This window comes from Macaca nemestrina, chromosome 12 (genome assembly GCF_043159975.1).
Source record: "Macaca nemestrina isolate mMacNem1 chromosome 12, mMacNem.hap1, whole genome shotgun sequence".
Taxonomy (NCBI): domain Eukaryota; kingdom Metazoa; phylum Chordata; class Mammalia; order Primates; family Cercopithecidae; genus Macaca; species Macaca nemestrina.
In genome coordinates this window covers 3,870,490-3,883,576 of record NC_092136.1, presented here as the reverse complement: position 1 = coordinate 3,883,576, position 13,087 = coordinate 3,870,490, and the positions used below count along the sequence as shown (strand labels likewise).

Genomic DNA, 13,087 nt, shown 5'->3' with positions numbered 1-13,087 from the left:
ATCATCCCTTTGTCATCTTAAAACCTCTGTCACCGGCACCACCAGCATCATTGCTACTAGCATCACCACCACCATCAATCACCATGACTTCCACCATCAACAGAATCGCTACCATCATCACCAACAAAAACAGCATCACCACTATCATCACCATGACCACCACTACCAGCATCACCACCATCATCACCACCATCATCACCATGACGACTACCAGCATCACCACCATCACCACCATGACGACTACCAGCATCACCACCATCACCACCACCACCACCAGCATCACCATCATCACCATGACCACCACCACCAACATCACCACCATCACCATGACTGCCACCACCAGCATCACCACCATCACCATGACCACCATCACCAGCACCACCACCATCATCACCATCACCACCACCACCATTACCACCATCACCACCATGACCACGACTACCAGCATCACCACCATCATCACCATGACTACCAGCATCACCATCATCACCATGACTACCAGCATCACCACCATCACCACCATCATCACCACCACCACCACCACCAGCATCACCATCATCGCCATGACTACCAGCATCACCATCACCACCACCAGCATCACCACTATCATCACCATGACCACCACCACCAGCATCACCACCATCATCACCATGACTGCCACCACCAGCATCACCATCATCGCCATGACTACCAGCATCACCATCACCACCACCAGCATCACCACTATCATCACCATGACCACCACCACCAGCATCACCACCATCATCACCATGACTGCCACCACCAGCATCACCATCATTGCCATGACCACCACCACCAGTATCACTATCATCACCATGACCACCATCACCAGCATTACTACCATCATCATCATGACCAACACCACCACCAGCACCACCACCATCACTACCACAAACAGTGTCACCATGGCTGCCATCAACCACTTATCATCACTACCACCACCACCACCCCTGCTCCCTGACTCCAAGGCCACAAAATATTAACATCTCAGAGACTGGCTGACCTTGGGGATGCTCCAGCCTGGCAGGTAAAGGAAACAGATGTCAGCTCAGATGTATCTATGTTTAGGTCCTGGGTTGGCCACCTATGCTTCTAAGCAAGTCACTCACCATCTCTGACCTTGTGTCTAAAATGGACTAACGGCTGGGCGCAGTGGCTCAAGCCTGTAATCCCAGCATTTTGGGAGGCTGAGATGGGTGGATCACGAGGTCAGGAGATTGAGACCATCCTGGCTAACACGGTGAAACCCCGTGTCTACCAAAAAATACAAAAAAGTAGCCGGGCGAGGTGGAGGGCGCCTGTAGTCTCAGCTACTCGGGAGGCTGAGGCAGGAGAATGGTGTGAACCCAGGAGCCGGAGCTTGCAGTGAGCTGAGATCCGGCCACTGCACTCCAGCCCGGGAGACAGAGCAAGACTCCGTCTCAAAAAAAATAAAAAAATAAAAATAAAATAAAATAAAATGGACTAACATCACTGCATGTCCCCCTCCCAAGTTTAGTCTGAGGATCACATGAGTTATCTATAAACATCAAATGAGAGGTGACAGGATGCAACCACAGGGACAAGGTTTGGAACTGTGTGCTCTGAAAAGGCTGGAACGATAACATTACATGGCCTGTAGGGTGGGGGAACTTGACTGACTCCAGTGCATACTTGATATGGCTCCTGAGGGAGAGCAGGTGGATCCCAGAGGCTGACCTAGTGTTGAACAGGGAGGCGTGGCAGCCAAGAGGACAGGTCCCCCACCCACGGCCATCACGATGAGGACTCTCCTCGTTATGTCCTCTTCTTATCAATGGCCACAGATAAGAAATCTCAAAGGACAGTGGCCCCAAGTCACTTGTGACTTCAGCAGTCCCCCTTTATCCACGGTTTCACTTTCTGAGGTTTTAATCACCCACGGTCAATTAAAGTCTGAAAATAATGAACAGAAAAGTCCAGAAATAAACAATTGAAAAGTTTTCAATTGCACGCCATTCTGAGTAGCGTGATGTCGAGTGCCGTTCCGCCCAGGGGAAGTGACTCATCTCTTTGTCCAGCGTACTCCTGCTGTCTACACCACCCACTGGTTAGTCACTTAGGAGCTGGCTCTGATACCAGACCAAAAACACGGTATATGCAGTACAGGGTTCAGAGCTGTCCCCCGTTTCAGGCACCCAATGGGGATCTTGGGACGTATCCCCTGAAGATAACGGGGGACTGCTGCAGTCACAAAACAGTCGGCAAAACCAAGAGGTCCCCATCCTTCTCCTGCCCAGCCCTGACCCAAGGGTTGGATTTGGGAAGAGGAGATTTATACTCCAAGTGTGTCCTGAAACCCCAAAGAGGCCACACAGGGTGTCCTATTGGAGACACGAGGGGACGGCTCCAGGTGTGGCTTCAGATGGCAGAGGAGCAATGCACTGCACTCGGGGCGATTTCTGGGAGGAGGAAATACATGCCAGCCTCACCACCACCCTGTCGGGTCCACGTGATCTGAAGGAGAGATCTGAGAATGCTGTGCCCATTAGCCCTTGGGGTGCGGGGCTGGTGGCAGTCTGGAGACACTTCTCAGAGCAAATGGCAACGCGAAGCTGTAAGATGCTCCCAGTAAGGGCCTCCTACGCTGGTAAATTCGAGAGTGGCTGGAAAGGAGAGTCCATGGCAGAGATTCTGAATGGGAACAGTCCACGGAAAGAGAGCTTGGGAATGTGGACAGCCTGACCTACATGCTTCCCGGACACATACACAACACGTGTTTCCTGATCAATAAGCAGGGATCATAAAGGGACCTTCCATAAAGGGCAATTAGGAGGTTCAGATGAAGTCCTCTCTCTTCTCCGTTGAGTGCCACAAAAAAGTAGAAAGGACACAACTGCAAACCACATCTGTTCCCTGGTCAGAGCTCTGACCTTCTGATCTAGACCCTGTGCTTATGGCTAGCTTCTAGAAACTTCTAGAGAGCCAGGGGGACTATTCTTAAATGCAGACTTATCCCACAAGAGTGGCCAGTCAAGGGAAGGTGCGGCTAATCCCATCCTACACTCACATCTTCTACCCAGTCGAAAGCCCTGCACCAGCGAGTCAGCCAGAAGATTCCGGAAGCCCATTTGGCAGAGAATCCCATCAAGTCACTTCCTCGGTGGTCTCTGTAGCTGATTAAGGATCCCGACTCCAACAAGCTCTGGCAGTGCATACGGCACAGGACATGCTGAAACTACACTGGCACTGGGGTGCTCATCTGGGTAGGTGCCCAGGAGTGAAGAGTTGAGAATGTGGCATCTTATGCCCCGGTCTGAGCTGCCTGGCTGTGAGGCCACCACTCCTACCTCAGTGGCTTTCAGGTGACCAGATCCTACTTGTCTCTGGAGGATGGAAACAGGGATGTACAGTGGTGACTCATCACACCCATTTTCTCATCACGTTCTACATGAATGGTGCTCACTGATAGTCAAGTCTTTTCTTTGTTTCAGCAGCTAAAATACGATTTCCTCTGGTGCTGCTTGGCCTTGTCATTTTCTCAGGGATAAAGAGAGAGCCCTGGCCTGACAGCTTCCATGTACACATAAGATGTGTCGCTGAAAATTGCATGCACATGCATTGCATTCATTTTTCATAAACTGCCTCATCCACGGGTGCCAACTGATTACTTTGAAAATATTTTATCTTTGTTTCTTAGTCAAGATACATCATCCGGGGCAGCCCTGATTTCAATTTGTAGAATTCTGAGGAGGAAGGATCAAGTGATTCTACAATCCACCAGCCTGAATTCACAGATGAGGAAATCAATGCCTTGGAAGATGCGGAAGGTAGTCAAGGTCCCCAGCAGGGGAGGTGGGCACTGTCCCTCCATCCAGGGTGCATGTCTGGCCCCAGAGGCTCAGCTTTATGGGCCAACTGACCAGGGTATAGCACCCGATTATGCAGCCAAGTACTAGCCTAGGTGTTGCTGGGAGGGTATTTTGTAGATGTGGCTAACATTTACAGTCTGTTGGCTTGAAGTCAAAATTTTTCTCAGTAATGTGGGTGGGCCTCCTCCAATCAGTTAAAAGGTCTCAAGAGCAAAATTGAAGTTTCTCTGAGGAAGAAGAAATTCTGCCTCCAGGCTGCAGCACCAGCTCCTGTCCGGTGTTGCAGGCTGCTAGACTGCCCGGAGGATTTTAGACTCGCCCGTTCCCACAATTGGGTGAGCCAATTCCTTGAAATGAGTCTCTTAATACATATGCTCTATCTGTATCTACATCTGTGTCTGTGTCCTGCTGGTTGTTTTCTGGCTCCTGGCCCGGGACCACAGGGCCCAGCATCTGCAGCATCCAGGTTCCCTCCACAGGGTGTCACGGGTAATGACGTGTGTCCCTGCTGTGCCAGAGCCTCACACAAGAGGGCAGCATTTCTCCATTCTCTCTCCCTGTCTCTGCAGGCTGCGGGCATGGGGCCCTCGAGGATGACCAGGCCACATAATGGAAGGGCCTGGACTGCTTGGTCACATCATGGAGAAAATCAGCCCGTCTGTTGACCAGAAGAGACCACACTGGGTAGCAACTGGGCAGGAAAAAAACCTGCACTCCATTAAGCCACTGAAGTTGTGGGTTAACTTGTCATAGCAGCTGACATTGTGCTACCTTATACAAACGGGTGGAAAGCTTTAGAGTCTAGACAAAAGCCAGACCTTCCAACTCCTGACGGATCAAGTACGACACCACCCAACCTCCTTTTCACTAACGTGGTGGGCCAACTGATACGCACTCTGTCCTGGATAGGCACCGTGCAGGACACAGGTGTCCCCGCCCTCAGGGAGCTTAAACTCTAGCAGGATGGGGTGAGGACATGCATGTAATTAGCCACCAATTTTCCAGAGCACCATCTTCCGAGATGCCTCTCCTCCTGCTATAACAACATAGTCATATGTGGCACTTTGCTCTCAGGTCTCTGGGCTGATGCATGCAAAGAGGTGAGATTTTATAAATCTGGGCATGCCTCCATCTCTTATGCACAGAAACAAAAAAGCTACCATCATAAACTTGCCCCCAACTCTTCACACGCATCATCTCCAGACTTCACATTTCAGATAAAGAAGTCTACTCAGAGCCAGCCAGAGACAGCTGAGCTGAGAACAGACCTGGATATGTTTCTGCTTCCCCACTGCTTCAGGTGGATATGCAGGAGGATTAATCACCGGCAGTCACACATCAGGATCACCACGCTGATCACTGCACGAGAAATGCTGCCCTGATGCAGGTACAGGTCACAGCTCAAGCATTAGTAGTCACAAACAATGGGTCATGCTCCTTGCCCAGTAACTCCCTATCTGTGTGCTCCAACATGCTGGGATGGGGATGCTCATGTGTACAATGCAGGTGATGATTCCTGCCCTACTTATTCCAGAAAGTTGGATGAGACAGCATGCAGGAAAGCCCACTGAAGACTGTGAAGTCCCATAAACATGCAGCCTTAAGAAATTACAACTAAGGTCCAGGTGAGTAAGCCCATCATATCTTGAAGGCATAACCACCAAACTATTCATGGAACTAAGCTGAACTTCTATCATTTGACCATCCATCCATCCATCCATCCATCCATCCATCCATCATCCATCCATCCATCCATCCATCCATCCATCCATCCATCCATCCATCCATCCATCCATCCATCCAGCCAACCAGCCAACCAGCCAACCAACCAACCAGCCAGCCAGCCAGCCAGCCAGCTAATCAACAAACCAACCAGCCAACCAGCCAACCAACCAGCCAGCCAGCCAGCCAGCCAGCCAGCCAGTCAGTCAGCCAGCCAGTCAGCCAGCCAGCCAGCCAGTCAGTCGACCAGCTAATCAACAAACCAACCAATGAGGACCACCATTTGATTTTGCTGTTTATTACCCCAAACCTCCAGTGACTGTCATGAGGCAATGAGAATTCACTAGGTCCTGAGCAGCCACTGCTTTACTGAGTTATTCATTCTGTGAGTCACTCACTTATTTCACTTAATGTTCATGAATGGGGTTTACCAACTAAATGTTCATTTTACAACATAAAGCAGTGGTGCTCCATAAAAGAGAAACAGCTTCCAAGGATGCAAGCAAGGCCAACTGTGTAGAAAGAGCTTGCTGGATGGGAACATCTAAAAACATTTTGTGCCATCTTCCAGATTCTATGTATATTCAAAGTCTTCTAATTTTCAACATCAAAAAAGCTACAAGAAGGGCCAGGCACGGTGGCTCACACCTACAATCCCAGCACTTTGGGAGGCCAAGGCAGGAGGGTTACTTGTGCCTAGGAGTTCAAGAACAGCCTGGACAACATAGTGACAACTTGTGTCTACAAAAAGATATAATAATAAAATACATTTTAAAATAAGGCAGGAGAATCACTTGAGCCTGGGAAGTCAAGGCATGTAATGAGCTGTGACGGCACCACTGCATTCCCACTTGGATGACAAAGCAAGACCCTGACTCAAAAGAAAAAAGTGACCAAAAGCACTGACGTGAAAGAAAAAAAGAATAATTTGGATTAGATTCAAAATTTTAAAAACCCTTCTACTCATTAAAAGACATACAGTTGACCCTTGAACAACATGGGTTTGAACTGCATGGGTCTACTTACATGTGGATTTTTCAACTAAATGTAGATTGAAAACACACTGTGTGATATAAAACCTGCATATACAGAGTGCTGACTTCACATACACAGGTTCCATGGAGCTGACTGTGGGACCTGAGGTGGATTTTGGTATATGGTGTGAGGGGGTGGTGTCCTGGAACTAATCCCTATGTATACTGAGAGATGACTGTAGTTAGAAAAATGAAAAGGCAAGTCACAGGCTTGGAAAAATGCAGCATATATTTGACAAAGGACTGATAAACAGAATATATAAAGAACTCCTACAAACCAATAAGGAAAAGATGAACACCACCATTAAAAATGAACCAAAGACTTAAAGAAGCAATACGTAGAGCAAATGAGCACACAAAGAGACGCTTAATAATCATCACCAGAAAAATGCAAATTACACCCACAGTAAGGTATCATTTCATATCCATTAGAATAGCTAAAGTTAAACAGACTGATATTGCCAAATGTTGATGAGAAAGTGGAGCAACTGGAACTCTCACACACTGCTGGTAGGAGAACAAAATGGGACAGCACTTTGGAGAACTGTGTGGTAGTTTCTTATAAAATGAAAATGTTATCATACAACCCAGCAGTTTTCTACCTAGAGAAATAAAAATGTATGCCCTTAGAAAGACTCACACGAAAACCTTTTTTAGCAGGTTTCATTCATATTAGCCAAAACTGAGAAGCAATCCACACGTCCATCATCAGCAGAATGATCAAACTGTGGTGTAAATACATCACAGAACACTACCCAGCAATAAACATTTATAAACTGCTGTCCGGACAGTGGATCATGCCTGTAATCCCAGCACTTTGGGAGGTCGAGGTAGGTGGATCCCTTGAGGTCAGGAGTTCGAAACCAGTCTGGCCAACATGGTGAAATCCCCTCCTTATTAAAAACACAAAAATGAGCCAGGTGTGGTGGTGGGAGCCTGTAATCCCAGCTACTAGGGAGGCTGAGGCATGAGAATCACTTGAACCCTGGAGTTGGAGGTTGCAGTGAGCTGAGATGATGCCACTGCACTCCAGTCTGGGCAACAGAGACTCCGTCTTAGAAAAAAAAAAATTATAAACCACTGAGTCCTGCAATACATAGCTGATATCCCAGGCATTAGGCTGAGGGAAAGAAGTTAGGCCCGAGAATTCAAGCTGCAGGGTCCCATCTACATGAAATCCAACGATAGGCAAAACCGGTAGAAATCAGAATTGCACTTGCTTCTGTTGTGGTATGGGGAGGGATGGCTGAAGACAGTCTGAGATCACTTCCTAGGGTGAAGGAAAGGTGTTTTTAAAAATTATTTTATATATTTTTTGAGACGGAGTTTTGCTCTTGTCATCCAGGCTGGAGTGCAATGGTGTGATCTTGGCTCACTGCAACCTCCACCTCCCAGGTTCAGGTGATTCTTGTGCCTTGGCTTCCCAAGTAGCTGGGATTACAGGCATGCACCATCACACCCAGTTAATTTTTGTATTTTTAGTAGAGACAGGTTTCACCATCTTGCCCAGGATGGTCTCAAACTCCTGACCTCAAGTGATTCACCCGCTTCGGCCTCCCAAGGTGCTAGGATTACAGGCATGGGCCACTGCACCCGGCCTGTGAAGGAAAGTTTTAATATCTTATTTGCAGTTAAAGATGTGGGTATATACATTTGTCAAGATGCATTGAACTAGATTTTTCTTATAATCCTTGTGTTTCTCTGTATGTAAATCACACCTCTATAAAAGAAGATAATACAAAAGAAGGTGCTAAATCACGATCTTAGAACGCCCAAGGGCAAACAGAACCCAGCAGGAACCACTGTGGAATCCTCCCCACCCTCCTCAACTCCTATGTGCTGTGACCTCAGTGCACTCGTTCCACCCCAGGTCACGAGACACCTTCCTTCCCTGACCCACAGCCTTTGTGTTAGAGGAGAGTCCTGATGTTCATTTTTGTTATCTGTGTTAGGGAGAAAGATGGCCCCTCCCAAGGATGCCCAGGTCCTAATTCCTAGAACCTGTGAACATGTGCCCTTAAGGCAAAAGGGAATTAAGGTTGCAGGCAGAATTAAGGCGGCCCATCAGTTTACTTGACCTGGATTAGCAAGGTGGGCCCATCTAATCACACAGGTTCCTTTCCTTCCCTTTGCCTTTCCCTTTCCCTTTCCTTCTTTTTCTTTTTTTTTTGTTTTTTTTTTTTGTTTTTTTTTGAGACGGAGTCTCGCTCTGTCGCCCGGGCTGGAGTGCAGTGGTGCGATCTCGGCTCACTGCAAGCTCCGCCTCCTGGGTTTACACCATTCTCCTGCCTCAGCCTCCTGAGTAGCTGGGACTACAGGCGCCCGCCACCGCGCCCGGCTAATTTTTTGTATTTTTAGTAGAGACGGGGTTTCACCGTGGTCTCGATCTCCTGACCTTGTGATCCGCCCGCCTCGGCCTCCCAAAGTGCTGGGATTACAGGCGTGAGCCACCGCGCCCGGCCTTTTTTTTTTTTTTTTTTTAAGATGGAGTCTTGCTCTGTTGCCCAGGCTGGAGTGCAGTGGTACAATCTTGGCTCACTGCAACCTCTGCCTCCCAGGTTCAAGCAATTTTCCTGCCTCAGCCTCCCAAGTAGCTGGGACTACAGATGTGTGCCACCATATCCAACTAATTTTTGCATTTTTAGTAGAGACGGGGTTTCGCCACGTTGGCCAGGCTGGTCTCGAACTCCTGACCTCAAGCCATCTGCCCACCTTGGCCTCCCAAAGTGCTGGGATTACAGGTGTGAGCCACTGCACCTGGCCATAATCACACAGGTTCTTAAAAGTGGAAGAAGAGGAGGCAGAAGGGAGGGTTGGGGAGATGCAATGGAAGAAGGACCCTACCAACAGGTGCTGGCTTTGGAGATGGATGAAGGGGCCATGAGCCGAGGATGCTGGAAAGGCAAGGAAACAAATTCTCTCCCACAGACCGCAGAATGGAATGCAGCCCGGGTGATGCCCTAACATTAGCCCAGTGAGAAAATACGGTTTTCTACCTGCATCAGCCCAGGTAGAAAATACGGTTTTATCAAGGACATCGTCCTGGGAGTGTGAGCTGGAACAAGATCACCCTTCTAGAAACCTCTGTCTTACCCCAATAACCTCCTCCCACAGTGAACACAAACACAAACCTCTGCCTCTCTGGAAGCTGCCTGAACAGGATGCGCATCTTCTGGCAGACTCCACTCGCCCACCTGCCCTGGGTGGGTACCCTGTCAACCGGGCTGCAGAAAGTCATACGTTCTAGGGCACACAGGGCAATGCTGGCAGGTGGGCAGGAAAAGCCCACAGGAGAGAGAAGGCAGGCAGGTTGTTCCGGCTGCCCTGCTGCCTCCTGCACACTATACAGGAGGCCACTACTCTCTGGAGGATGGAGAGAGCACGAAGCTCAAATGATCCCCCTATGCAGCCCTCCAGGGCTGTCCCATCCACGTGTGGCATAGCCGGCAAAGCCTGGTGCTGACACAGTTGAGTCCTTCCAACAAGAGTGGAGGGAGGGCAGCCAGCGTGGCTCTGAAGGTGAGTCCCAGGAGAGGGAGGAGCGGTGGCTGCCCAGGAAGAGGAGGACTGGAGGACAGGGAGAAGGAAGGCATTGAGCAACCATGGGAGGCAAGCTGAGCTCCCGGGCCTGGCCCTTCTCAGACAAGTGAGGCAAGGGCAGGTTGCTTGCAGGAGAGGGTAGGTATGGACCAGGGATGAACGGGCAATGGCAGGGCTTGGAGGTCTCACCTGTGCCAGTGCTCAGTGTGATTGCTACCCAGTGTAAAGCCCGTGTGGCCTACCTGGTTCAACTCTGCTTATCTTGAGGCAACAGGATGCCTGAGGTCAAGAAGTTTCCCCTGGTGACCAAAAAGGCTAAGACTTGTGGGATCCAAGATGGCAGCTCACTTGGCTTCTGAAGAACCTCTAACCTCATTAGAATCTGATTTCCATGCTAAATGACCCTCCCACCAGCACCAGGATAGTTGACAATCACCATGACAACAACAGAAAGAAACCAGAAAAGCACAGAAAGGAAGGTGGCATACCGGTTCTGAGAAGCTCCCTGCCCATTTCCAGAAAAGACACGAATATTCTTCCCCTTGATTTAATGCCCAATCCCTTCATTACAGAGGCCCCAGCTCTGTGACTTCCCAGCTCTCGGGAGCTGAGAAATGGATCTGTGAGCCAAGCTCCTGCTTCTCAGTTCCATGGCCATCAAATGAAGCCTGTGCTGTCTGAAGCTCACTTTTGCTTTTGGATACTGGCTGTGTAGCACACAACAGGGTAAGACCCCATTCTTGGGAAGACCAGTTTTGTTGGTAGCATTGTCACCGCCACATCCAGAAAAACACATCCCCTCCCAGCCAGCCGAATTCCGAGCAGAGCACATTCCCAGCTTCCTTCATGGCTACGTCTGGGACATGTCTTACCTCGATACCCCACAATACCGTCTGGTGTCTAAGCCTGAGCAGGGACTCATCAGCGGGGAAGCTGCTGCACGAACTGAGCCCCCGTTGAAGCCAAGATCTCAGACAGAGAACCCGCTGAGCCCCCCTGCTAGAGACTGCAAAGCCAGCCGCGTCCAGGACAGACTCCTCCTCGCTTTCCAGAGCACATGTCTGTAGGGCCTGGCTGGCCCTGGTAGATCTGATCATACGGCGGAGGGCTACCTAGTGAGCCCCTAGACTAGGAACCTCAAAAACAGGGCAGTGGGCCCATTTGGGCAGAGCTCAGAGACGGCAGGCTCCGCACAAGAAGGTGTGCGTGGTTGGTGGCCGCAGCGACCGTGGCTGCTTGACACATGTTCTGTGAGCCTGGGATTCTACTAAAAGCCAGACGCCGTTCACATGCAGACTGCTTTCTTCTTATAAGACACTTAAGGCTTCACTTTCCCCCCACTTTCATGTATATATATATATATATATACACACACATACACACACACACACACACACACACACACACTCTTGGTACCATTTTATATAAGTGGTCTCCTCTTCACATTTTAATCAATTCATTCTCTTGGCAATCAATTTTGAAACGATTTTCAGCAAGTGCTATATCTGGAGGTTCTAAGAGAGATGCTGGAATGGCTTCCCGTCGGAACACTGAACTCTTTCGAGCAGTTTTTACGGAGGCGTTTGCTATGTGTTCTCAGGGTGGCACGGGAGCGTCTCGCCTGCACATGGGAAGCTGCTTGTTTTATGCCATCGATAGAAGAGATCGAAAAAGAAATCTAATCAACCCCCCAAAGTCTTTCTCTGACGGCTAGAACATACGGTCCAAGTTTTCTGGGACGTGTACTGAGCAGCCTTTTAACTAAAAGCTTCCACACCATCTTGTAAGGAATTTCTGGTTTGGATGAAGCCCAGAGGAATGAAAGCAACCAACCTGTTTCCAAAGATCTAGAAAGTCCTGAATTTGCAACTCAGTTTCCTTCTACGACGCAATGGCCGAATCTTGCCACGGACAACAGCGACCACGGGCCTGAGATGGGCCCGCGGGACCAAGGGTGGGCGGCCACGAGCACCCGCCTTACCTGCCTGGCTGTCCCTGGGCTTACACTGGACCTCCTCCACGCACTCCGCCGGAAACCATCCGATGTGGCCGCGGGCGCTGCCTTCCCAGAAGCCCCCTTCGCCGATGCTCAGAACTAGAGATGACAAAAAGGGAGAGGCGTTAGCACGGGGGACGTGGAGGGCCTGAGGGTGAACAGGACGAGAGGGGCTAGGCAGAGGCAGGAGAATCAGTGCACCCTTGACCAGGCCGGCAGAGCAAGTGGCTCTGGTGTGACTGCACTTCCTTCAGCACTGACACTGATAAGAGGCGTCGAGGCATCGCCACTGCAGCCCACAGGTGTCCTCTGCCCCTCAGGTGATGAGACAGGAATGAAGCGCTGACATGTTTGCCTGTTTACGTATTTGACACTACGTCATACAGATGGATGTGCACGGCAGCCCTGCAGCATCTCTCAGTGTTGTACATGAGATGGAACAGTGGTGCCTGGCTGTCCTTACCACCAATGATTTCAGATGTAAAAGTAGAGTCAGGGGGCACTGCCACAAAGCAGGGAGGAAATGATGACGTCATACCTTCCCCTCCTAACCTGGGCAAGAACTGGAGGCAGAAGGCCTAGAAGAAAGAAAATCCACCTCTCGGCTATGTCTAGATCTTTTAAACAAGTGTGGGGAAGGAGAAATCACAGCAGAGGGCCGGGTGCGGTGGCTCATGCCTGTAATCCCAGCACTTTGGGGGACCGAGGCGGGTGGACCATCTGAGGTCAGAAGTTCAAGACCAGCCTGGCCAACATAGCAAAACCCTGTCTCTACTGAAAATACAAAAATTAGCTGGGCATGGGGGCACGTGCCTGTAATCTCAGCTACTCGGGAGGCTGAGGCAGGAGAATTACTTGAACCTGGAAGATGGAAGTTGCAGTGAGCCGAGATCGTGCCACTGCACTCCAGCCTGGGTGACAGAGTGAGACTCCATCTCACAAAA

At 49.8% G+C, this 13,087-nt stretch overlaps 1 protein-coding gene across 8 annotated transcripts in view; it reads right to left on the bottom strand.

Moving 5' to 3' along the window:
- LOC105469739 (SH3 and multiple ankyrin repeat domains 2) overlaps positions 1-13,087 on the bottom strand; it is a 666,868-nt gene that overhangs the window by 324,159 nt on the left and 329,622 nt on the right. For all 8 annotated transcript variants that reach the window (XM_011721220.2, XM_071074114.1, XM_011721226.2 and 5 more), the window contains one exon: positions 12,129-12,242. In XM_011721220.2, coding sequence (XP_011719522.2) covers positions 12,129-12,242 — 114 coding nt within the window. The remainder of the gene's footprint in view (positions 1-12,128; positions 12,243-13,087) is intronic.